The sequence below is a fragment of the Rhipicephalus sanguineus genome, unplaced genomic scaffold, assembly GCF_013339695.2.
Source record: "Rhipicephalus sanguineus isolate Rsan-2018 unplaced genomic scaffold, BIME_Rsan_1.4 Seq1193, whole genome shotgun sequence".
Lineage (NCBI taxonomy): Eukaryota > Metazoa > Arthropoda > Arachnida > Ixodida > Ixodidae > Rhipicephalus > Rhipicephalus sanguineus.
In genome coordinates, this window is record NW_023614466.1 from 13,535 (window position 1) to 38,148 (window position 24,614).

Sequence of the window (24,614 nt, forward strand, 5' to 3'; positions counted from 1 at the left end):
GACGAGAGAGACCGAGAAAAGACCGCCTTTATAACGCCGGACGGCCTGTTCGAGTTCAAGGTCATGCCCTTCGGTTTTTGCTCGGCACCTGCGACTTTCCAACGAGTCATGGATACTGTATTAGCTGGCTTGAAGTGGCAGACTTGCCTTGTTTACTTGGACGACGTCGTTGTGTATTCCTCGAACTTCGACGAACACCTCCAGCGACTTCAATCCGTACTTCAAGCAATCAAGAACTCCGGGCTCACCCTGAAGCCAGAAAAGTGCCGCTTCGCGTACAAGGAGCTCTTGTTTCTGGGTCACGTGATCAGCAAGACTGGAGTGCTCCCAGACCCGCAGAAAACAGCTGCCATCGCCGCTTTCCCGCCACCCACCGACAAGAAGGCCGTGCGCCGATTTCTCGGCTTGTGCGCCTATTACAGACGCTTTGTCAAAGACTTTTCACGGATCGCCGAGCCACTAACGCAGCTCACGAAGACCGACGTCGAATTCAGGTGGCAAACAGCGCAAGTCGAAGCATTTCATGAACTGAAACGACGCCTGCAGACACCTCCGATACTTGCGCATTTCGACGAATACGCCGATACGGAGATTCACACCGATGCAAGCAGCATAGGACTCGGCGCCGTCCTTGTGCAGCGGGCGGGCGGACTGGAAAGGGTTATCAGTTATGCTAGCCGGTCGCTGTCTAAAGCAGAGGCCAACTATTCCACAACAGAAAAGGAGTGCCTCGCCATCATCTGGGCTACGTCAAAGTTTCGCCCCTATCTCTACGGCAGGCCCTTCAAAGTTGTGAGCGACCATCACGCCTTGTGTTGGCTAGCTAACTTGAAGGACCCTTCAGGTCGCCTCGCACGGTGGAGCCTGAGAATTCAAGAATTTGACATTACTGTCGTGTACAAGTCCGGAAGGAAACACTCCGACGCCGACTGCTTGTCTCGTGCCCCCGTCGACCCACCAACGCCCGACGACCAAGATGATGACAGCTTCTTGGGAGCCATAAGTACCGAAGACTTCGCCGAACGGCAGCGAGCCGACCCTGAACTGAAGGGTCTAGTGGAATACCTGGAGGGCAGGACCATCGTTGTCCCAAAAGCATTCAGGCGAGGATTGGCATCATTTTCTTTGAAAAACAACGTCCTCGTAAAGAAGAACTTCTCTCCGGCCCGAGCCAGCTACCTTATCGTTGTACCTTCGGGACTGCGACCAGAAATTTTGCATGCCCTGCACGACGACCCGACGGCTGGACACCTCGGACTTTCCCGAACGCTCGCACGAGTACACGAAAAGTACTACTGGCCGCGCCTTGCCGCCGACGTCACTCGCTACGTAAGGACGTGCCGAGACTGTCAGCGACGGAAGATACCGCCCACAAGACCTGCAGGCTTCCTTCAGCCGATCGAGCCTCCTCGGCGACCATTCCAGCAGATCGGGATGGACCTCCTGGGGCCGTTCCCAACGTCGATTTGCGGAAATAAATGGATCGTCGTGGCTACCGACTACCTCACCCGCTACGCCGAAACAAAAGCCCTGCCCAAAGGCAGTGCTGCTGAGGTAGCCAAGTTCTTCGTTGAGAGCATCGTCCTTCGACACGGCGCCCCAGTGGTTCTCATCACCGACAGAGGTACGGCGTTCACGGCTGACCTAACTCAGGCGATCTTGGAATACAGCCACACAAGCCATCGCCGCACCACCGCGTACCACCCACAGACCAACGGCCTCACCAAGCGTCTAAATAAGACCATCGCCGACATGCTGGCCATGTACGTCGACATCGAACACAAGACGTGGGACGCCATCCTTCCGTACGTGACCTTCGCGTACAACACGGCCGTACAGGAAACGACGCAGATGACGCCATACAAGTTGGTCTACGGACGGAGCCCGGCAACGACGCTCGACGCCATGCTACCAAACGTGACCGACGAGGAAAACATCGACGTGACCACCTACCTACAGCGTGCCGAAGAAGCACGACAGCTCGCCCGCCTACGGATAAAGAACCAGCAGACGACTGACAGCCGCCGCTACAACCTTCGACGACGCCACATGGAATACCAACCCGGTGACCGTGTATGGGTATGGACGTCAATACGCCGACGAGGACTTAGTGAGAAGCTTCTTCGACGATACTTCGGACCGTACAGGGTACTTCGACGCCTCGGCGCACTCGACTATGAGGTTGCCCCTGACGGCATTACGAACTCTCAGCGGCGCCGCGCGCGACCTGAAGTCGTCCATGTCGTGCGCCTTAAGCCGTTTTTTGCGCGTTAGCAAGCCTTGTTTGCACTTGTTTTGTTTTTTTTTTCTCTTCTATGTTCCTTCATAAGCATCGGGACGATGCTTTTTCAGAGGAGGGCAATGCCACGCCCACTTCTTGCTTGTTTTGATGTATTCGGGTTTGACCGGCAGGGACGGTTATCAACGCTCGACTCTGTCCGCGAAGTAGTTTTCTAGAAGCGTCGCGATTGTAGTAGATCGGTTTGTTAAGATTGCGCCCCGCACGCGAATGTTCCAGTTTTGTCTAGAGATAACGCCGCCACCAGTGATATTGCTGGAAAGTTCGATAGCGCCTGTATAAAAGCCGACGCGCTTGATCGCTTGTCAGTTGATCGACGGACGACGCCCTGTTCGCCGCTATCATTGTACAGCGTGCATTGCTGTAGTTCTAGTTCTCATCTTCCGGCCACAAGTTCGGCCAAATAAACAGTTTCATCCTACAAACGCCGACTGCTGTGTTCGTCGACGTCACGACCACGTGACAATATTCACATGAATGCACCATAAAGTGCGCTTAGTTTCGATAATACTGACGTATGTACCCTAACGTGAGGGCTGACGTTACGTACGCACCATAAGTTAAGGCTCTGATATACTCCAGCGTAACGTCGACGCGCGCGTGCGCGCGTCACGGCGACGTTACGTCAGCAAAAAACAGCCCTCTATAGTCCGGCGTCGGCTGACCGCCGACGCAGCCGACGGCTGTTGGCGCGCTCGGCGTCGCTCGCTCCGAATAGATCCTGCTGCATTTCGCGCCAGACGCGTCGGACTCGCATGTACAGGAACCTGGTTCGCGGGCTGTTTCGTCTGTTCCCGACAGGTGGCGCGGGCGTTCTTCGCTTGACTGCGCATGCGCTCCTCTAGATGCGATCGCACCAGCGCGTTGGAGCCGGCTCGACTGTAGCGGAGGCCGATTTGCGCCTGGCGTAGCGTCGCCGGCTCGGCGTGACGAAACGCAACGTCTTCGCGCGCGCTCGCGTCGGACGTCGGAGTAATAACAGAGCCTTTACCCTTTAAACGCCAGTGTTGTCGACGTGCCTGGTAAGCCCACGATGTGCACACATCTACTACACATACAAAAACACGTCAATCCACCTCGTAACGCTTGGCTCAAAGCCATAAAATAGAGCATAGAAGTACTCGCTGACTGCTTCTCAAGAAACCGATTCCCACAACGCTTGGGTTCTGCCGATTTTTTTACAAAGCAGTTTACAGACCTGGCCTGGCTCTGTGGTAGAATACCTGATTGCCACGGAGTGTGCTTGGGTTCGATTCCTGCTGGAATCCTAATTTTTATTCTTTCGATTCTTCGGGCCAACGCTGCCGATGTCGGTTTTTCTTAAATCAAATCAAATCAAATTTTTATTTCAGTTTGTACATACAAACTAGGGATGGCGAGAAAAAAGCAGCGAATTTTACGCCGCTTGACGAGCCTGGCCATCCTTACATCTCGGCAGTAGGCACAAAGCAGAAACAACCACTGTACAGAGAGTTCGTGTAAGTATCCGTGCATGTGCAAAAAAAAACTAATAAAAGTTAATATTGACAAAAAGACCTATGTGTCATAATTGGCAACAGTACTGTGAGTGTAAAACAATAACATAGATTGATACAATGTATGAAGACATGAAAACATTTGATATTACGGTGGCACAGATTGCCGAATAATGCTCTTGCGAATGGCAGAAAGAGACATAGTATTTAGACAGTCATAAAATGAGGTGTTCAAGTACTTTGGCACAGTATAACTCAACATAGAAAAACCATAATTTGTTCTACACTTTGGTAATACGTAACTACTGTGTACTCTGGTGTCATATGATGAGTGGTGAAACCCAAGTGGAACAATTTTAGAAAAAAAGGAATCATTTGTTCTTGTTATTGTTTTATAAAAACATGCAAATCTGTAGTCGAATAATTTGTTTACAGGTACAATATTATACTGTAGGAAGATATGCTGAGTGGGCGAATCATAGGACCCATTTACAATTGCGCGGAGCACTTTCTTTTGCAGGGTTTGTAGTTTTAGTATGTTTGACAACGTTGTATTGCCCCAGACTAGCAGGCAATAGCTGATGTGGGAATAAAAGAATGCATAGTACAAAGTAAGCTTAGTTTTTGTTGGAAAAATATATCTGTTACGCGAAGTGATTCCTATGATTCTAGAGAGTGTTGAAGAAAGAGTATTAACATGTGCATCCCATGACATTGTATTGCTGAACGTTATCCCTAATGATTTAAAGGTGTCTACGTACTCGATCACAGTGTCGTCTAGGTAGAAGGAGGGCCGTAGAAATACTTTTCTTTTAGGAAGAAAAAGTACTGCTTTTGTTTTCTGTTTGTTTGTTTTCAAAGAGTTAACTGATGACCACATGGTAAGTGGTGAGAGCGCGTCGTTTGCGATTTCTGCTAAGTGTCGTATATTATTGGAAGAAAAAAATAAGCTGGTGTCGTCTGCATGTATAATGTAATTCGCATGAGTGCTTATGTTAGGAACATCATTTATACATACATTGAATAGCAGCGGCCCCACAATGCTACCCTGAGGGCCGCCATTCGCAATGCTTAGAATCTGTGAGGCGTAATGGTTAATGACTACGTACTGAGACCGTGAACCGAGGTATGACTTTATTAGGTTAAGGGCGTGTCCACGTACACCATAGTGCTCGAATTTCGCAAAAAGAATGTCGTGATTAAAGCAGTCGAAGGCTTTGCTGAAATCAACAAAAATACCAAGAGTTAAGAGCTGTGTCTCAAAATTTGAGACGAACGCGGATAAGTTGCTCTAACCCCTTAGAAAAATACGGAAGAATAGACACTGGCCTGTAGTTTCCCAAAGTGTTCCTGTCTCATTTTTCATAAATCACGGTCACCCTGGCTAGTTGCATATCCGCAGGGAAGTGAGCTGTTGTAAGTGCGGTGTTAGATACGTATGTTAGACAAGGCGTAATTATATCCGGAAGAAACTTCACTGGCCCACTTTTAATATTGTGCGCATCAAGACTAGAGGTATCTTTTAACTTTCTGCATATCGAAAAAACTTCCGTTTCATCCGTTGGGGCAAAAAATAGGGATGGTATTAGTTTGTCGCCTAGAAAACTAGAGATTCCAGCATTGAAATCACTGTGACCTACCTCAGAGAAAAATTTAATAAATGAGTTGGCGAGATGCGAGCCGGATGTTTCGTTGCCTTCAATTACTAAACTTGTTATATTCCTGCCATGCGTGTTTCTATTTAAAAGCATATTTAGGCATCTCCATTTTTCTTTTGGCTTTTTAGAAAGATTTCTATCAAATAAATTAATGTAGTAAGCAGTTCTAGCTACCCTAATTTCTCTATTCAAGCGGTTACGCAGTGATTTGTACTCTGCTAGTACGTCTGCGTCTCTTGTTTTAATGAACATCGCAAACATCTTTTGTGTTTCTTTTTCACTTGTCGTGTAAGCTGATTGGTCATCCAGGGTTTACGAGCATTCTTAGATGCATTTATGGCAACAATGGGAAAGCACTCGTTGTATATAAAAAAAAATTTCTAGGAATTTGCGGTAAGCACCCTACGCTGTGTTTTCTCTGTATACGGAAGCCCAATCCACTAAAGCAACGCGGTTCCTGAATTGTTGGAGCCTCTGTAGAGAGATAAGTTGCCGTTGAGCCTTTGCATTTGCTTTTTAACACATTTGCTTTTCCAGAAACAAGAAAACAGGCAAGTGGTCACTTATATCTACTGCAATGCGGCCCGAAAAGAGCGCACTATCGCTATTAGTAATTATAAGGTCTAGCACCGAAGAGAAAGTAGGAGTGATTCGTGTAGGACTATTAATTACATTGTGAAAACCGGTAGCCTGGATGAGCAATGACAACTGTTGCTGCGCTATGCTGGAAGTGCTCATATCTATGTTGACGTCTCCAGCTATACAAGAAGAAAATTTTTCTGAATTGAAAAAGATCATCTCACGTTCAAAGAAATAAAAAAAATGTGGATAAGTTTCCCTGAGGGCGGTGATAAAGGACAGAAAATGTTTGACAGGCCGACTTCACAGTTAGCACTTCAATATCAGCGTTACAAAAGCAGTGTTCAGTTCACAGACATGTTTTTCACCAGTAGGGCGACTCCTCCCCCCCCCCCCCTTTCGCTGTACGGTTAACATAAAAAGAATTATAACCGGGCATGCGCAAAACGTCAGTTTCATGACGATACCACGTTTCAGGTAAAACAGATGACGTCAAACGAGTTTGTTAAGCCTGCCAAAAAATGGGTCAATTGATCAACTTTGTTCACAGCAGATTGCATGTTGAAATGTATTATTTTCAATTTATTTTTCTCTGTGCCAGCATGTGTATTAAGCTGTGAGGGCGTGAAAAGAGGTGTGGTACCCGGGCAATTTTCCAGAGGCGAGAAAAGAACAAACAAGTCATGCATGGATGAGTAGTTATGACGTCGGACTACGTCATTCTCAACAAATCGGCTTGACAGTTGATCCGAATGGCATCGGAAGTCTCCGTTTTGCGTGCTAGTATGCTGCCGTTCTTTGTCCACACGTATTTCCAAGACGTTTCCCTTTTCCTTCCGATGGCTGCGCCAAGAAGGCGTTTGTTGTGTGGTGTCAATTGTTCATTGACGTAGATCCGCTGTTTGGGCCCCGTGAAGCCAATTGATAATGTTCATGGTAGGAGGGATTATCAAACTCAATGAGCTGGCCCACTCCAGGGCGCGAGGGTTAACTATCCGCGACCATGGAGGACTTCTGGGTCAACCTGGAGGATTGGTAAATAGGGATCAACCGACCACGTACAATGAAATTACTCTACATTTCGCTATGGGTAGGAGAGTCTTTCCGCCTCCAGCTCGGAAGTTAAACAGGGCGCAGGCTTTGACACTGAGATTGCTCCAAACTGAAACGTATCCTAACCCTGCCTTTCTGCACAAGCTTTATCCTGATGTTTATTTAACTAATTCATGTACGAAATGTGGCGGTTTAGCCACCTTACACCACATGCTCTGGGAGTGCCCCTCGGTACGTGGCACTGATACAGCATCGGCCAGCAAGTGGGGCTCCGCTCTGAGGAGTCCGAGCATTCAGTCACAACTTTGGGCTGTCCAGAGGGCCGACGATGCGGCGGTAGGTCTCGGCCTGACTGTCCCGTCGTGGGAGCGGCCCGCCGTGTGCTGAGGCACACGCCTCCGGACTTTGTTAATAAAGTTTTAGGGGCGTAGCTCTTCTTAGTCTAACCTTGTCCCATGTCAGGCGTAACCGGCAGTATCTCCCGAACAGTATAATAGATGGCGCTGTCTCATAGAAGTACATACAAACTGCAGCTGACTGATGATATTCTAGATGGCGCTATACACAATCTGTGTTGGTTCAATAGAAGTGTGTGCAATAGTGCACTTGTGTTAATCGCCACTAGATCGCGGTGGAAGTGCCGCTACTCTCCGATCGGCTGCTGCGCGGGCTGTGCCTGGGTTGCAGGGAACCAGTGCCTCTCTCAGTCTCCTGGATCGTCGCCGTACGTGTCGGATCGTTGGTGGGGCATTGACGTAGCGGAGCGGAGGGCGCGGAGGGCCGCGGCGGCTCGTGCTCGTCGCCAGGATTCCGCGGCGCGAGCCCGAGAAGCGGCGGCGAAGCGAGCGCGGCGCCTGGCAGACCTTAATGGTGCTCGTGCGCGGGAAGCGGCGCCAGCGGTCTCACATTCAAGGAGCCGACGCGCGGTTCGAGCGGGCACTTCTCGCTCATTCGTTTGGCCACAGCTGCGACGTGTGTGATCGACTTTGGTTCGAGAACCTCACCGCGATGTTTCACACTCTTTATATGATGTACTGGGCGAATTTCACGGAAGAGCTTTCACGGTTTACCGATGATTCCCTCCGGAGCTTCGCCCGACTCATCATCATTCACCCCGTGGATATGTTGCGATTTTTTCCAATGGAATCTAATCCAATGTCTGTTCTCGCCGTTCCTGGGTAGATGTAAGCTGTCGATCACCTGTGGCGCATACCCGTACGCCGTGACCTGTGGTTAACGGGTATGTGCCACACGTGTATGGAGGAAAGGGCTTGACGACGTGCGCGACAGAATTTTCACGTTATTCATGTCATGACCAGACAGTCATATTCGTGAAATCCTCTTACCCTCCCATGCCAATTTCGGTCTACACCAAGTTTAGGAGGCTTTCTTGAGAGCGCCCAGACATAGGCGGCTAGATAGATAGATAGATAGATAGATAGATAGATAGATAGATAGATAGATAGATAGATAGATAGATAGATAGATAGATAGATAGATAGATAGATAGATAGATAGATAGAAACACTCAAAGTGCCAAAGGTTCGCTGAGAAATGCTTCGCATTTAAAAGCGGTGCGCCGGTGACGTTAAGACCATTGGATAATACCGTCTGCGCGCTCAGGAGAAAGTGGCGAGAAAACGCTGCTTCGTGACGGTGACGTGACGGATCATTCCTCGTCTGCGTGAATCCGGCCAACGGTGCAAGTCATACATTCTCTTAAGGTGAGGACACTCGCGAGGCGGGATCAGCCACATAAAGTTGCACGGCGCCCACCCATCGGTCGAATGACGACAACGCCAGTCTATCGGTGGAATGACTCAGCTTCAAGACAGAAAGGATTTTATCTCCCGTTCCTATAGCAACTAGCACTTGCAGGGGAATCCGAAATGCTCGAGTCGCACAGTGGTCACCTGCAGGACGGAGGACAAGTTTCACGCGCGCCCGACAACTGGTCTGAAGCGCCGATTTATACACGCGCCCATCTGCCTATTTGTTCTTGGCAATTATGATACAGGGTTAGAATACAGGAGCGTTGTCAGAGCCTGTGTAATTTTCCGAAAGCAACAGTTTGGGTAATGAGATAAAAAAAGATGGCTGATTCCTCTGTCATAGGAATCGGTATAACACGAAAGTGAAAGGTGTCGTCACAGAAGTAGTTGATTGTTTATAGTGCATTGGTATATGAGAGCTTCTACAATGTCTATTGTTGTTTGGCAGATAAAGCACCGCTTGATGTGGAAGCACTTACATTGACGCCTAGTGGCACATCTCCGTACCGATGACTAACGCCCATGATCATGATTTAACCCTTGTGGTAGCTCAAGCTCTTAACATATACGTGGACACCGCATGTGGTGAATGCCGCGCAAATATGGCATCAACAAGCACGTAATAAACACTGATACTCGATATGCACTTCTTCAAAGCGCCGTGAAACGCGAAGAGAAGCGCTACGCGCGTCGTGTCTTCCCTCTAGCCTGGCCGTGAATTCTCGCAGGGCGAGCGGGGAACGCGGTGCGACAGCCGAGCGAGCATTTTAGGGGCCCGGGCTGCCGTATGCTGTCCTAGCTTGGCGTAACGGAGGCAAAATCATGTGTGCTGGCACACGCTAGCGCGTTCGGGCCTGTGTAAGAGGCTGGGTAAGACGCTGTGGCCTCTCCCCCTTACACTCTCTCAGCAATCATGTGATGGCGTCGGGGAACGAGATCCTGCAGACGCGCGATGAAACAACGCGTTGTATCCTAGTCAGAACGCGCTGGCACGTGCTAGCGCATTCGGGCCTGTGCAAGGGGCTGGGTAAGAAGCTGTGGCCCCTCCCCCTTACACCCTCTCAGCAATCACGTGATGGCGTCGGGGAACGAGATTCTGCAGACGCGCGATGAACACGCGTTGCGTGCTCCAACAAGAGTTCAGGACGAGTAACAGCAACAGCAACTACAGTGATTTCATGGTGTGCTCCACTTGCAAGGACGCCTTACATTGGGAAAGAGTCCGTGATGAACGGAACTTTAGGTCAACCCAAGCGCTCCTTCGCATCCCCACATGGTTCCCTTCAGTGGGAGATGGTGTAATGTTTTCTTGTTTTCGAGCCTCGTGGCACACATGTCACCGCCCCGTTTTAAAGGGGATGCGCATAGCATCCGCCCATCCAAGAGCACTGTGAGAGGAAAGTGTGAAAAACAAAAGGTGCGTCCATGTAGCCTGCTTTATGTGTTTGGCGGTAGCTCAGTGGGCTAAACGCCCGCCAGCCATCGTCGCGGACCGAGAGGTCATGGTTTCGACTCTTGCCAACGGAACTTTTTCTTATGTTTTTTTTTCTTTGCCATTTGATGACGTTCATTTTGCTTACGGAAATACGTCATGAAAGTCTTGGTGGACCCCGGCAAAAACTCTTTCGTGTTAAAATATTTCGTCCCTGTGTGTAGGCAAGTAACGAAATGTAGGGGTCTGATCAACGCTGATGAGAATGTTTGCCTAAAAAACTGGAAAGCATCGGTTAGATGGCACCTCGTAGTCAGACGACGACGACAGAGTTAATAACGCAGACAGTGATTTTATCATCTGTGTGTGCTTATCGTCGTCCTTGTTCTTTTCATTAAAATGTTCCTCTCTCTCTTATCGTGGCTACACTGCTTCTGATATCGGTGTTGTTTTATTTCACTAGTTGCTGCATCTAGCGCTGAGAACCTGCTGTTTCCTTGTACGTTCGAACCTTGTAAACTCGACTTGCTGCGCAACCAGCAGGAAAGAAGGAGGGGGACGGGAAAGAGCGCGGACTACCAGGGGCGTAGCCGGGGGGGGGGGGGGGGGGGGGGGGTTCAAACCCCCCGAAAATTTTAAATTTTGCTTGCTTATATATAGACGCACACATACAAACGCACGCACGAACATACAAAAAGTATAGTTGAACCCCCCCCCCCCCAAAGAAAAAAAAAACTTCTGGCTACGCCCCTGTAGACTACCAACTGTTTATTGTCAGTTCACGAAGTCAATTTATAGGCATGCCACACTGCGCCATCACGATGCGCACAACACCAAGATGCGCACAACGCAAGAACTGCACCACATCATCTAGATTTTTTTTTGTGCGAAAGGGATCACTGTACACTAGCGACTTCAATTTTTTCTGTAAGAACATGCTAACATTGTGTTGCCAGCACCCTGATTCGCTGACGATGGTTCTAAAAGGCACTTCTGTCTTGTGGGGCTTGGCCGTGAAAAACACTGTCAGTGACTTGCCTCTGCTATTTTCTATGGTTTTCGCAAGCGACGTTAATTCCAATTTTTTACAACATCTACAAACTTTGATTTGACTCGAACCTCCCGCTTCCCAACAGGAACAAAGCTTTTTGACACCGCCTGCAGCGCTTTCTCGTTAAAAATGCCTTTTTCCACTACAACAAAGCCCCCCTCTCTATCAGCCTGCATGAGGCAGAGGGCGTTAGCTCTCAGAAAGGATGACGTACGCCGAACACTAACATCTGAACGCCGGGGTGGGCCTTTTGGCACAGATTTGTGTACACTTACTACGCCTTCAAGAAGGCATTGATCGCGGGACTCTTGCTTCGCCTTAGAAGCGATATTTCTATTTATTGCAATCAGATCATGCGCAGGAACATACGAAGGAATACAAAATTTAGGGCCTTTCGCCAGCAAGTGTTCCACGTCATCAGGCAGGTTAACATATCCAAGCACCTTCACACTTTTCTTTACAACAGGATCAGATTTTTCACCAGAGCGGCACAAAAGTCTCACCATACTGTTCCAATTTGCTTCCGTTAGTTGAGCCGCGAGTCGAACACAGGAGTGGTACTTCTTCAGAGCCAGCCACTCAGGATCAGCTGAATGGCAAAGCGCCCAAAGCCAGTCCTGAAAGACTCGCACTTGCCGCCATAGTTCCGAACGTAATAACTTGCACGGTCTCTTGACATGGGTCCAGGACGGGGTCACAGAGCCGAAAAAGCTTTCACATCTGACGGCACAAGCCCCTTACGCAGGCAGAACCCATACAGCCTGGCACGACACGTCGCAAGTATGATGTGGCTGAGGAGTGCATTGACGACAGCAGAAGATGAAACACACGGAGAAGACACGCAGAAAGAGGGACCCACTGCACTAGAAAGGAACTTTAGTAAAACTTCTTTTGGGCCTAGTTGGTTCATAGTTCTAGAAGTACATTTACAGCGCAAACGCAACGACGCACCACAAAGAAAGAAACGACATACACAAGCGCTGACTATCAACTGACTTTATTACGGCGATTGTCAATGCATATATACCTCCAAGGCAGCCTTACCGCATGCACATGCGCCACGCAATCAACATAAAAACAAAACTGAAACAAGGTGGAAACAATGAATGAGTGTATTACATACGCGATGAAATGAAATCAAACTCAGATGAGTGCAGGGACAGAGACGTGTCGCTTATGCAAAGATGAGCCCTTTTTCTGATATGAGAGGCTTCTAAAGCCAGCCGCGCATGCTAATTGTGGCTCCTGCCAAGGATCGACGTCCCTTCAAATCGTGCCTCACTATTGTAGCAAGTGTTAATATGAGCCACAAGATGGGCTCCTTTATCTGCACTCTTGTTAATCTTTTGTGCGTGTTCCCTGAGCCGCTCATTGACGCATCTTCCAGTCTGACCGACATAGGTCTTACCACACGAGAGCGGGATGGCATAAACCACGCCGACGGCACACGGGACTTCGGCCACACCGTGTCGGATTTGGCACCCTTCTCTGCTCACACCGCAAGTGCGGGAGCATAGCTTGGAAAGCTTGTTCGGGGCAGACAACGCCAATAGAGACACCATGTCTGCTTGCCACTTTCTTGAGTTGATGGGTGATCCGGTACATATACGGGACAACCACAGGCCTCACTTTGTCCTGTACGGCGTCCACCCTCTTGGTGGTTTTCCTTTTCTGAATTAGCGTTTCAGCCACTGCAGTCAAGAGCGACTTGGGGAATCCTGCGGCTCTTAGAAAATCGCGCACTCACAAGATGCAAGGGAGCTTCACTAATCAGATCAGCCGACTTATGGCTGCAGGGCTCCCTTTTCGTACCCGGGGTAATTGTAGAGAAGCATTGGAACGTTGTAATGGGTCGTCCTCTCGAGCGCCTTCTAGTGGGTCGCGCTCTTCGTCTCTTCTCGGAGAGCACGCCCCTCGAGCTCGTGCTCGTGAGAGTCTGCGAGTCTGCGCTCCGTTGTGACTCGACGTTGTGCATCGTCGCCGTCAATCCCGCCGTCAATAGACGGCCTTTACAAAGTTAATTTTTCTATGGCGCACCTACCGACATTGATACTATTTGACGCCAGGCTAAACTACTAATTCTGGTGGCTACACCGAACTGACAGGCTCATGCAGCTCGAGATGTACGATACAGTAGAAGAAATAGCAGAGGCACAAGAAAGAGCTCAGTACATTAAACTCTCCACCACGCGATCAGGACGGCACATACACGGATTGGTATACCAATTACAGCGATAGATAACAACCATAAAGAAATTCCCAACGATCTGAGGGAGAATATAACAGTTCTGCCTGTTCCAAGGAATGTTCACCCCATTCATAATGTGAGCAGAAGGCAAGCCAGAGCCAAAGCCCTGCTAGAAAAAGCTAAAAATCAGGCCGAAGAATGCTCGTTTGTCGACGCGGCTTTCATGTCCAATAAACGAGCCTTCACAGTAGTACTTACGAACGGCGAAGGTGAGCTCGTCAACTCGGGTTCCACCTACACCATAGAATCGGAAATTGCTGAGCAAGTAGCCATCGCACTGGCACTTTTAGACTCAAATAGATCGAGGATCCACAGCGATTCTAGGGCAGCCGTCCGCGAATTTGCCAAGGGAGTTATTTCCAGACAGGCTCTGCCCACTGAACCACAAATATTGTGCAGACATCCATGGTATGTTTCTCGTGGACATTGTAAATGTCTCTTAGATATCCATAGAAATCCAAATTACGAAGATTAGATGTACCCGCAACTATAAAAAGCTCGACCGAGTAATGTTGCAGGCACGTTGCACATGGACACTGAATGGACATTTAATAGATATACATAGACATTGTTATTTAGTAAATAAAAGCTTTTTTCATGCACTTCGCACACTTACCGCATGTAGTTGGTGTGTTAGACCTGCGGTCCCATGGCAGTCTTGCGCATTGCCGCTCGACTGTACTTTATAGAAAGCATCAAAGGCGTGAGGCTGGCCGGATTGCTGTCACACGACAAATTTAAGGCGAGCCTCACGGCGTTGATGCTTTCTATAAGTGTAGCACACCAGCTAAGAGCCAGACTGCAGTGGGAGCGCAGGTCTCTAGCACACAAAACTATACGCGCAGCAAGCCTGAGGAAATGCATAGAAAAAAGTTCTCATTCAAAAAATTTTAGCAATGTTTGGTGAAGAAAGCCGCAAACAGCCTGGCATTATCATCAAGCACAAGCTGCCGTCTAACCTGCATGTTTATGCTGAGTTCTTAAGACCTGAGAGATTTATTGCAGCAGACACCACATTGTTTTCAAACACATTTATTGAACATAAAATTAAATCAGTCTTTGAATGTAAGGGTAATGGAAGTGAAGTTATGTGAATAAATTATTACTGAACAGAAGTCTTGAACAAAGTTCGCTTTGAAGGCTTTGAAGTTATGTGAATAAAAAATTCCTGAACAAGTCTTCAACGAAGTTCGCCTTGAAAGCTTCATTATGAAAGCTTCAAAGTTCAATGAAGTTCGCCTTGAACGCTTCGAAGTGATGTGAATGAAAAATTGCTGAACAAAAGTCTTCAACGAAGTTCCCCTTGAAGGCTTCATCCTGCAACACGGCTACTCGTCACAACCACTTGATCCTAAGAATACAACAAAAAAGAGAGTCAATATAAGATATCCAGGGACAGCGAAAAGAAATACTATAAGAGATTCCAAGCATGAGCATACCAGCAGTACTGTTACACAATATTACCATGAGAAAAAAATGCTTGGCTTGGATTATAATGCTCCACTCCTCAACTTAGCAGAAAAAAATGAGAAAGATGATGCATACTTCAGAAACACAGCAAATGCAGATTAATAATGCATACATGCGCAATAACGACGTTACTCATGTCACCATATGTAAGTATAGCTATTCCTAGAAGCTAAAAAGCACTCTGAAATGCCCTTGGGTCTTGAGAGTATCAATAAATAAATACAAAGACCTTTCACTAATTCTGCTTTGTTCTAAATTTCAGTTTCAGAACATCATACTACATAAAGTGATGTTCTCATACTAAAGTGCAGCAGATAAGAGCTGCACTGGACACACATTTGAGTTTCCAGTGTATGCCTAATTGTCTGCCACATTGTGTCATAAAGTTATGGGAGAACATTCAACTTGCTGAAAATTTCTCAGAGGCGACTTAAGGTCCAAGTATGATGAGAAACATAACCAATAAAGGGATCAACAGTTGATCAGAACATGTCACAAGATTCTAGTAAAAATGAAAACTAACTTTCGGGACTGTTTTGATCATGTTGCTTGTGATTTAAGTAGGAAGTATAAAGTGCTATAGAAAGCTAAAAAACAAACCAATACAATTCGGAATGTTCGACATTCCGGTGCGGCGCGCGCGAGACAGTGGTTATACGTGCAACAAGTCGGTTACAAGAAAGCGCGTGGCAATATTAATGACCCTGCTGAATAATCAACGGACTGCCCCCATCGCGACCGCGAGACTGTTGACGTTAACCGACTGAAGCCACACTATGACCCGCCAGTTGTCCCTATTGCTAAGGTCACCAGGATGGCTCCTTTTCCGCGGGGAGTGGTTTGAATTTGGATAGGGCGCAGATAGGAGCGGCAGGGAAAGACGAAGACGAGGACAGTTGTTGTTGGTGCTCGCGCTTGCTCCGCTTTGACCTCTGATCGCTTCGCCTGTACTGATTCTGTCCGGGGCTCAACGCTAAACGCGTACCACAAAATGGTTTCTATCACATAATCGTCCTGGACTTTCCTACCTCCCTCTGAGCTTATTGTTCACTCGTAACTACACGATACCATTAGAAGACCGATACTCATATCTAATCAATTGTAAACCTTGTGGCAGAAGTAGTGGGTATGAGCCACTGACGACGATCAAGAACAAAAGCAACATTCTAGGCTGTCCTCTTTGGTTCTGCCTTCGCTGTTAACAAATTCGAATATCTCATTGGCCGCAGCCAATGCTGATGTGCCACCGCATCAACCAGACACGTCCCGACTGGCCCTTGAATCTCTTCCCTGCAGCTGGACGGCACACAATTTCTGCTCCACAAGCAGCGGATACCAACCCGTGACGCTGATCACAGAGAACAGGAGCACCCGTGGTCTCGTTTGCTGCTGGTTACCACGCTTGTGAGTGAAATTACGCATTTTAGCACTAACGTGCTACTAAGTGTTCATTAAAAGTAGTGCATTATTCCGACCGTGTCGTGGCATAATTCAAAACGGCACCATCATAAAAGCTTTTTGAAATGGCGGCAGGTAATAATGTAAGCGTAGAACACTGAAAAAATCGATAAATAAAAAGAATTCTTTACAGCATGAGGTGACTTTACTCTACCTACATGTCAAATGTTCCCCGTGAAATTACGCTTTACCATGCTTACTCTTACTTTCTTCACATTTACATCACAAGTACTACAGATAACTTCTCCTGTACTTTCCTTGGCTTTCTCGTCTGTTGGTGCTAATAAACACGGACAAGGAGGCGACACACGAGGACGAGGATATGCAGCGGCCGTCCTCGTGTCCGTGTGTAAATTAGCGCCGTTTTTGAGACAGGTTCTAACCAACGAGCTCGCATACAAAACAATTTTTAGTCAAAGTTTGGTATATTGTTGTGATTTTGTTTGTTTTGTTTCATGTCATTAAGCTTTATACCAGACATATAGTAGCTTCTGTAGCAGCGTGTTTTAAACAGCTGCAGCTGTAGCAGCATTTTAAACAGCTGTAGCAGCGTTGGTATAGCAGCTTCTGCTACACTATCGCTATTCCTTCACCAAGTAATGTGAGCACAAAATGAGTGCCAACTTTAACAAACAGGTTACGCGTCTTTTAAAAGTAGGTCATCCTCGCATTGCAGTGGCTACTGGCGCTTAACGTATAAAGAAGTTCGTTTTGTTAAGTTCGAGCATGGTCGCAGAAAGTAGTCGGGAAAAACGTGTCGTAGGTATTCCTTAAATTCATTGCGTATCTCACAGGCTAAAAAATAAAGTGGGAAGTAGATGCTGCGTTAATGTTGTTTTTACGGCTGCCACTAAGCTGGGTAAGATTTGTGCCGCTGTTCCGAGAAAGATTGAGCGAGTAATAGACAAGAAACCGACAGACATTTGTTTCCTAAAACACATCAACAAATTCACTGATTGCCATACAGGTGCGCTGTATAAGGTTGCTTTTAGCTGCAGCCGCTTCTGCGTAGGACAGATGAGCCGCTTTGTTAACCAGAGATTATTGGAACATAAGAGATCGCTAACCGGAGGTAGAGTGTACTAGAACAGAGGAGTGCTCGGAACGGCCGCAGCATCGATGTAGTACAGAAAGTGAAGCCGGCTCTGCGATCGGTAGCCTGCAATGTGTCGTCGTTTAACAGTTGCGCGCGGCTCCACGAAAGTGGTGCAGAGGTAGAATGGCCGCTTAACACTCAAAAGGCCCGGGTCCGAATCGCAGCTGTAGACTGTGGGGTTTTATTTTTATTGTCACTTGTTATTCGCCGCAAGATCGGGCTACAGGTGGCAGCACCGTCGCCGCGCTAGTGTGGACAGGCGGTTGTCGGCGCGTATACAAACGCACACAACAGCGCTTCATTGTGAACGATTTGACCCGATTTCAGGCAAACAAAATGTGTTGACTGCAGCTTTCTGGCAATATGTGCGCTCTTCATTCCCGAATTAATGCACGAAGCGCGCCAAACGGTGCTATTACTTGTGAGAGAAGCGCATCCTGCCAACAAACGGGTTGCTCGCCTTCAGTAACAGTCGTCGTTTTCGCAATGGATTTTGTTTATTTGTTGTTTTATTTGTACATGTTTAGCTTGTGTTCCACCTACCACGCACTGCTGTAGTGCGACTGATTTAGGTATTTACTTCTTGTTCATCTGGATACCTCGCGACAAAAAGAACGCACTTATTCCTGCACGATGAGTTCAAATAGCACTTTGTGCACTGTGTGCTGAAATATTCATCCGCATTTCTTATTAGGTTTTCTATGAAATGTAGAACAAGTGATAGGTTTACTGAGGAAAGCTACGTGGCTGACAGCGCTTTAGCGCTTCGGAGACGTTTAACAAGAACGCGCTTGTTTTTATTGCAGTAAGAGAACACAAAGGTAACTGTACAGCACGGAACTTTCTTTGATTGATAACTTGCACGACAGCAATGTAACAAAGTCCCGGTTATTTCACGGGACCAAAGTACGTTTTTTCATGCGAATAATGTCGGCTGCCTTCCTTCAGTCGATAACAACGCAACACAAACGCTCAAGGTAATGTAAAGAAAAAATGATGTGGCTTCGCGTGAAACTACTATGACATAAATGTAAACAAGGTGTGTGACCGGGCTAGTTGGTATTCCATGGCGGCGTGAACAGCGCGTGAAACACACAAGGACAAGGTCAGCGCTAGTCCTCGTCGGTTACTCGTCCTTGTGTGTTTCGCGCGCTGTTCACGTCGCCATAAATGTAAAGTACGCCGTTTGGATTAATTTTGATCATCAGGGCTCTTTAACGCGTATCTTAATCTAGTTAAACGAGTGTTTTTGTATAAATTTCGCCACAAGATAAATTTGCGCAAGGCCACCCAGTTTTGCGATTTCCGTGCATTCCATTTTCTCTTCTTTTAGGGGACAATTTGAGTACCGAAGTGTCAGACGTGACTTGACAGAAATATTTCTCTGTAGTGGGACCAGGACCGTAAACAACTAAAGCTCGTCGCGTAACCTATAAATGACAGTGCCGAAGTTATACACCTAACCACAACGCGCATGTGCATGAGAGCCTCTTTTTTGACCACCGAGCCGCTAAAAGGCTATATTCACGGAAGGTTTAATACTTCTAATCTTTAGGACAACGCCAAGTGTACTTTGCAATGCGCTTGAACCATAGAGCGGCACCTACAATGACATGATTCTCGATCGTGAACGGAGGGTACGACGACCACACACAGCACTATCGACAAGTGCACTCACTGATCTTATTACAGTACATATACATAACTTGCACGCGCGTCACTTCCGGCGGCTTCCGGTACGACGTCCACCATCGCTCGGTACCAACGAGCATACGACGAGTCGGGTTGCCGTGCAAACGGCTGTGTACGCGCCTCCCCGTGTTCTTTGTTTCGGTCGCAATCATGCCCATATGCGCAATATTTGGTTGCCGAGCAAGAAGCAAGAGTGCAAAGAGGGCCAGCTGCGATGGAACAGACGTTGGATTGCACAGTTTGCCTAAAATAATAACTCGGCAGTGTGAAAGGACGAGGATTCTCTCCGAAAAACGCAGGGGTCTCTGGCTTGCCAGTATTAATAGAAAAGACCTAAAGAATCTGGAAAATGTCCGTGTCTGCGGTCGCCACTTCATCACAGGTAAGGCAAAGGCACACCAGCATGCATTCACAAATTGATATCGGCAAGGCATGCCATTCATTGCTATGCGCGCGCGCGGGAGATCTCGTGCGCTGTTTACGTCTGCGGCTTGGGCGCTCGCTTCTGTTACTTCACATTGCATGCTTGCTTAGAGTCCTCGATCGATTGCTCTTTACGTACGCTTTTCGCTCTTTTCCGCAGAACGTCAACTATCCTCGTCTGCAGTCTGTTTACGTGTGCTGCACACTCATTTAGCTTCTGCTTCGCATGTGCAACCCCACCGTGTACCGCTAAAAAACGAAGGTGCGTTGCTCTAAGTCTCGCCATCGTATCTCTCAATTTTCAGGCAGGCCTTCGCAGTTGATGGACGATTCAAACCCTGACTGGGCTCCGACGCAGCATCTGGGTCACGGTAGTGACAGACCAGTGACAGATGTAGCGAGGTTCAAGCGTTCGAAGGAGCGCAGCAAAAAAAAAGAAAGGGCCATTGCCGCAGCCAGCGTAGCAGTGCAGCAGTCTCCGCTGGCTACTGAGACCCCGCCAGAAAACTGTGCAAGCCCGGAAAGTCAGCCGGAATGTGGAATGGAGCTTCCAGTTTCCACTTCGGATTCGGAGTCAGACAAAAGTAGGTTTGCAACAAAATGTGGTAATGTTGCCTGCTGTGAATCTTCAATTCAGTTCAGCTTTGTTTTTTTTTTTTGCAGCTCATACTGATATGCAGACAGATTTGACGGGGCAAAGCATCGAAGCACTCGAGGCAGACAACAGGAGGCTTTCTTCCGAATTGCACACCTTAAAGAAGCAAAAAGAGCTTCTTGAAGTAACGGAAGAGTCTCTGCGTCAAGATGATGCCAAGGTTGCTTTTTATACGGGAATTGTGAACTATCCAGCCCTACTAGCTATATTCGAACTGGTTGAGCCTGCTGTTAAACATACACCACAAAATGGGCTGCCAAAGTTTGAGGAGTTCATTATGTTTTTAATGAAACTTAAGTTTAACTTTCCGCACCAAGATCTGGCCTACAGATTTCATATTTCATGTTCTACAGTCAGCAGGACTTTCGAGAAGTGGCTGGATGCAGCTTTTGTAAGGCTGAAAACGCAAATTGTGTGGCCGTCACGAAGGGACATTCAAAAAACAATGCCTCAAGCTTTTTTTGACTCATTTGGCTCTAAAGTGGCAGTCATAATTGACTGCTTCGAGATCAAAATTGAGAGGCCATCGTCCTTGCAGCCAAGAAGCGAGACTTGGTCTAACTATAAGAACAGCAACACTGCCAAGTTTTTAATTGGCATCTGTCCACAAGGGGTCATTTCATACATTTCTGAAGGGTGGGGCGGGAGAGCAAGCGATAAACACATTACCGAACATTGCGGCATTTTGGAGCATTTGTCACAAGGAGACGTTGTTCTCGCTGACAGGGGTTTCGACATAGCGGACACCTTAGGTTTGTACTGTGCTGTACTCCACATCCCTGCATTCACTAGAGGACAGAAACAACTCACTGCAGTGGATGTAGAGAAGACGAGGAAGCTGGCGAATGTTCGCATCCATGTTGAGCGCGTAATAGGACTTGTACGGAACAAATACTTGATAATGAAGGCTATCCAGCCAATTCATTATGTCATTAGCAAGCCCGGACATGCATTCACTGCACTTGATAAAATTGTTACAGTTTGCTGTGCCCTCACCAACCTTTGTCCTTCGGTCGTCGCTGCAAATGCCAAACTGCCTCCATAAATAGTCCTGCTGCTGTTCTTTGCCGATTGAACATCTTCATTTGTGACTTTTTTATGCGATAAAGACTCACCCTCAAGGTATATTTCTTGACCAACAGCACTAGCTAGTGGAGGGGCCCCATCACGGCAGCTATTATCAGTGCACTGCTGGACAAGACAGTCCACCGACATGTTGTTAGAACATTGTGTGTCAATAAAGATGTTTTCAGTCGAGTCAATCTCATTGCATAGTGTATTTACCAAGATTCACGAGTTTCCTTTTATGTTCAGAAAAAGTGTACACCTCTGCTGTTTTCTTATAAATGAACATGCCAATTGATCTAATGAGTCCTTTGATAGACTTCTATGTATGCATATTCATTCTCAAGCTCAGTTGCAAATACCTTCATCTCGAACAATATTTGACTACGTGGTGGAGTATGAATGACGTCTCTACCCTGTGTGGTGCGAAAGCACACGTCTGTTTGCTATGTTGAAGGTTTCACCCCCTTCCTCACTGCAAAAGGTAGCTGAAAGTATTGCATAAATAGCAGCAAGATGCTATCATTTTTAAAGAGTGCTTAACAGCGCAAACGACAGGAGGGGATAGAAAAGAGGAGACAGCGCTCTGTCTCCTCTCTTCTATTCCCTCCTGTCGTTTGCGCTGTTAAGCACTCTTTATCGTGTTGTACCGACATGCCCAATCCCACTGTCTCTTAACTATCATTTTTATTCTAGAATTTTTCTAATTCCTGCAAAACCTTAGGTTGTAGGTGGTTGACAGAAATCTGGCATTCCATTTGGTATAGGTGCTGCATTTGCACACATAAAGACAAATACTTTTATTTAGCAGTTGCAAAAAAGTGAGTTTGTAGTGTTCACACAGCCATTTCTTGCTGCACACACGATGGGCCACTTCTTGATGCACACACGATGGGCAACAAATCTTCACTCGCAAAGCTACGTTGTGCTTACACTTGTTGCTGTACTGGCCACTCCAGGTGTAGTCTTGACCACGTTTGACAAACAGCTAAATGGTACTGCAGCTCTGTTCAGATTCGTAGCTTTGTGTTGGCTTTTCTCAGCAATGCACTCCTCACAAAACCACTCTTTTTGTTTCGGCGCCCTCCTAATTCCAAGACAGATGTAGTGAAACCACCTGTACTTGCAATTTTGGCCTTCACATGCCAGCATTTTACCAGATTCAGGCCCTCTGCAGAAGCAGTACACCGTCTCATTTTCACTGTTCTGACTGCTTGTTGTAGTTTTCCTAGTGAAATAACTTGCAAGGAGTTCTGGCATGATCACATGTGTGAAGAATTTTTTTGTGGAGGCCAGCACAGAGTCCAGAAAGCTATTGTCCTTGGTCACCCTTTCTATGAAGACGGACGACGGAGTCCAAACAACAAAATCGCAATAGGTCGCATTGCAGACTGCCATTTGTGTTTGTACTTGATAGTAATATTGGCGTGTTTTTCTCAAAGTCAGCTTCCCATTCTCATTCTTGAGACAAAAACTTGTGTCATTGCTTGCCTCTTCTATACTTCTGCTGGCTAATGTGTATGGACATTTCACCTCAACAATGCCCTTGCCGCAGCATGTGCAACTGACAGACGCATCCGGTGTTGCTGCAAGGTACGGGTGTTGCACGCTCAGGTAAACTCCCGGCTTGAAGTGCTGAAAGTCGCTGTGATGCTGCTTCATTTCAGCCACGTAGCTTTTAATAGCGTCACACTCATGTTCCAATCCCCAAGATGTCGCTGCTGTGGTAAACTTCTGTTGCTCTGGGTAACATATTTTCTTTAGGAGGCTTACAGAAGGCTTGTCCAAGCTCGTCGAGCACACAGATTTTGCTACAGAAGCGGTTATTCTGCCCGCTCGATACGTAAACCACTTGGGGCAACTCGACTGTTCTCTTGTGATACTTTCTACGTGGTTCACCATTCCTTCACTTATGACAAGCTGTTTAAGGAACGCCTCACCACGGTGAATGAGTGTGTCTAGGTCCTCGGACTGTGCTTCTGCCAATAACAAGTTGCGTAGCAGTTGAGGCTCTAGCACTCGTGGTGGCGCGAACATACTGCTATAATTCGGGTGCACCCTAAAGATTGCTGGCATAACTCCAGCGTCAGCAAGACGTGAATGAAATGCTTTAATTTCTTCATCACTGGGAGGTAATGGCACAGCTGGAAGGGCTTGTGGGGAGCACGTGGATGTGCTTTCTGCTCTTGGCTGAAGGTGAACAGTGTCCATTTGCTTCTTTCTCTTCTTAGATGATGAAAAATCTATTTCTTTTAGGCGTTTTGGTTGTGTGCCAGGGCGGTTGGCTGGGAGCCATGCGTTTTTTCTTCCTGTGCATGTTCGTGTTTCTCTCAAGCGTACTGATGTTTCTACTGCAAACAGCACAGCACCAATGTGCGAACATGCTTCCCCTGCACCTGCCATGCAGGTGCAGTGAGCAGTAATGATGCTGCCATCTACATTAGCCAGGCACCACACTTTCAGGTCTGGCTCTCGGAGTCGCTGAGAATGGCTGACCTGAAAAAAAAAAGTTGCTTGAAATTAGTTTTCGAAAATTTTGCTTGCTTGGTGATCGCAAGACTAACCCCACGCATGACGGTTGCGGCATCTAAATGTGCAACCTGAACTAGAAAGGTTGTATCATGTTTACATCTCGGCGCTTAGCAGTACCAACACTGAACACCTACATTCGACCGCACAAAAAACAATCGCCCTCGTATGAACGGCACCGCAGAATGAAAAAGCTCGGTGTATTTTATGCATTCTGGCGCGCAAAAATCTCTTTTCGTTCGTTATTGCCTTACCTCGCCCAGTACGACGACGCGCTCCGACTGGAGTTGCGTTGCTGCGATGTTCCGCACCCAGCCGCTAGTAAAGTAGTTGTGTGCTTCCAGCGATTTATAGGCCTTCATTTGCTGCAAGGGGACGTAGCTGGTAGACAAAACCAGGTAGTTGATGATGTCCACCTGAGTTGTCGCTGGAAGAAGCTCCACATCTGCAGTTGCATCCGCGCCGACTCGGAGAGTGTAAGGGTCCACACCGTCGCAGATATTGATCTTCGCCTCGTACCGTGCCCGCGTAGCGCCGACAAGGCCACTGTAGTACGCAGGACAAAACTCCAAGCACTTGCCTTTCGGCATCACTGCGCTTGAACAGTCGAGCACGCCAGTCACACGCGTTATGGTTGAGAGACAACGAGCGCGACCCAG

General features: G+C 47.4%; 3 protein-coding genes across 3 annotated transcripts; 1 reads left to right on the forward strand and 2 right to left on the reverse strand.

The window, feature by feature from the left end:
• Positions 1–3,756: 3,756 nt before the first annotated feature.
• LOC125756544 (uncharacterized) lies at positions 3,757–4,504 on the reverse strand. The gene has a single exon (XM_049411414.1). It carries the CDS (start codon positions 4,487–4,489, stop codon positions 3,923–3,925), a length of 567 nt encoding a protein of 188 aa, XP_049267371.1. The 5' UTR covers positions 4,490–4,504; the 3' UTR covers positions 3,757–3,922.
• A 14,859-nt stretch (positions 4,505–19,363) lies between these two features.
• LOC119376422 (uncharacterized) lies at positions 19,364–21,613 on the forward strand. The gene is made up of 3 exons (XM_037646250.1): positions 19,364–19,665; positions 20,012–20,290; positions 20,370–21,613. Exons 1-3 carry the CDS (start codon positions 19,434–19,436, stop codon positions 21,404–21,406), a joined length of 1,548 nt encoding a protein of 515 aa, XP_037502178.1. The 5' UTR covers positions 19,364–19,433; the 3' UTR covers positions 21,407–21,613.
• A 604-nt stretch (positions 21,614–22,217) lies between these two features.
• On the reverse strand, positions 22,218–24,353 carry LOC125756543 (uncharacterized). Its single transcript, XM_049411413.1, has 2 exons — positions 24,210–24,353; positions 22,218–23,922 (listed from the first exon to the last, which is right to left on the reverse strand). Exons 1-2 carry the CDS (start codon positions 24,315–24,317, stop codon positions 22,345–22,347), a joined length of 1,686 nt encoding a protein of 561 aa, XP_049267370.1. The 5' UTR covers positions 24,318–24,353; the 3' UTR covers positions 22,218–22,344.
• Positions 24,354–24,614: the final 261 nt, after the last annotated feature.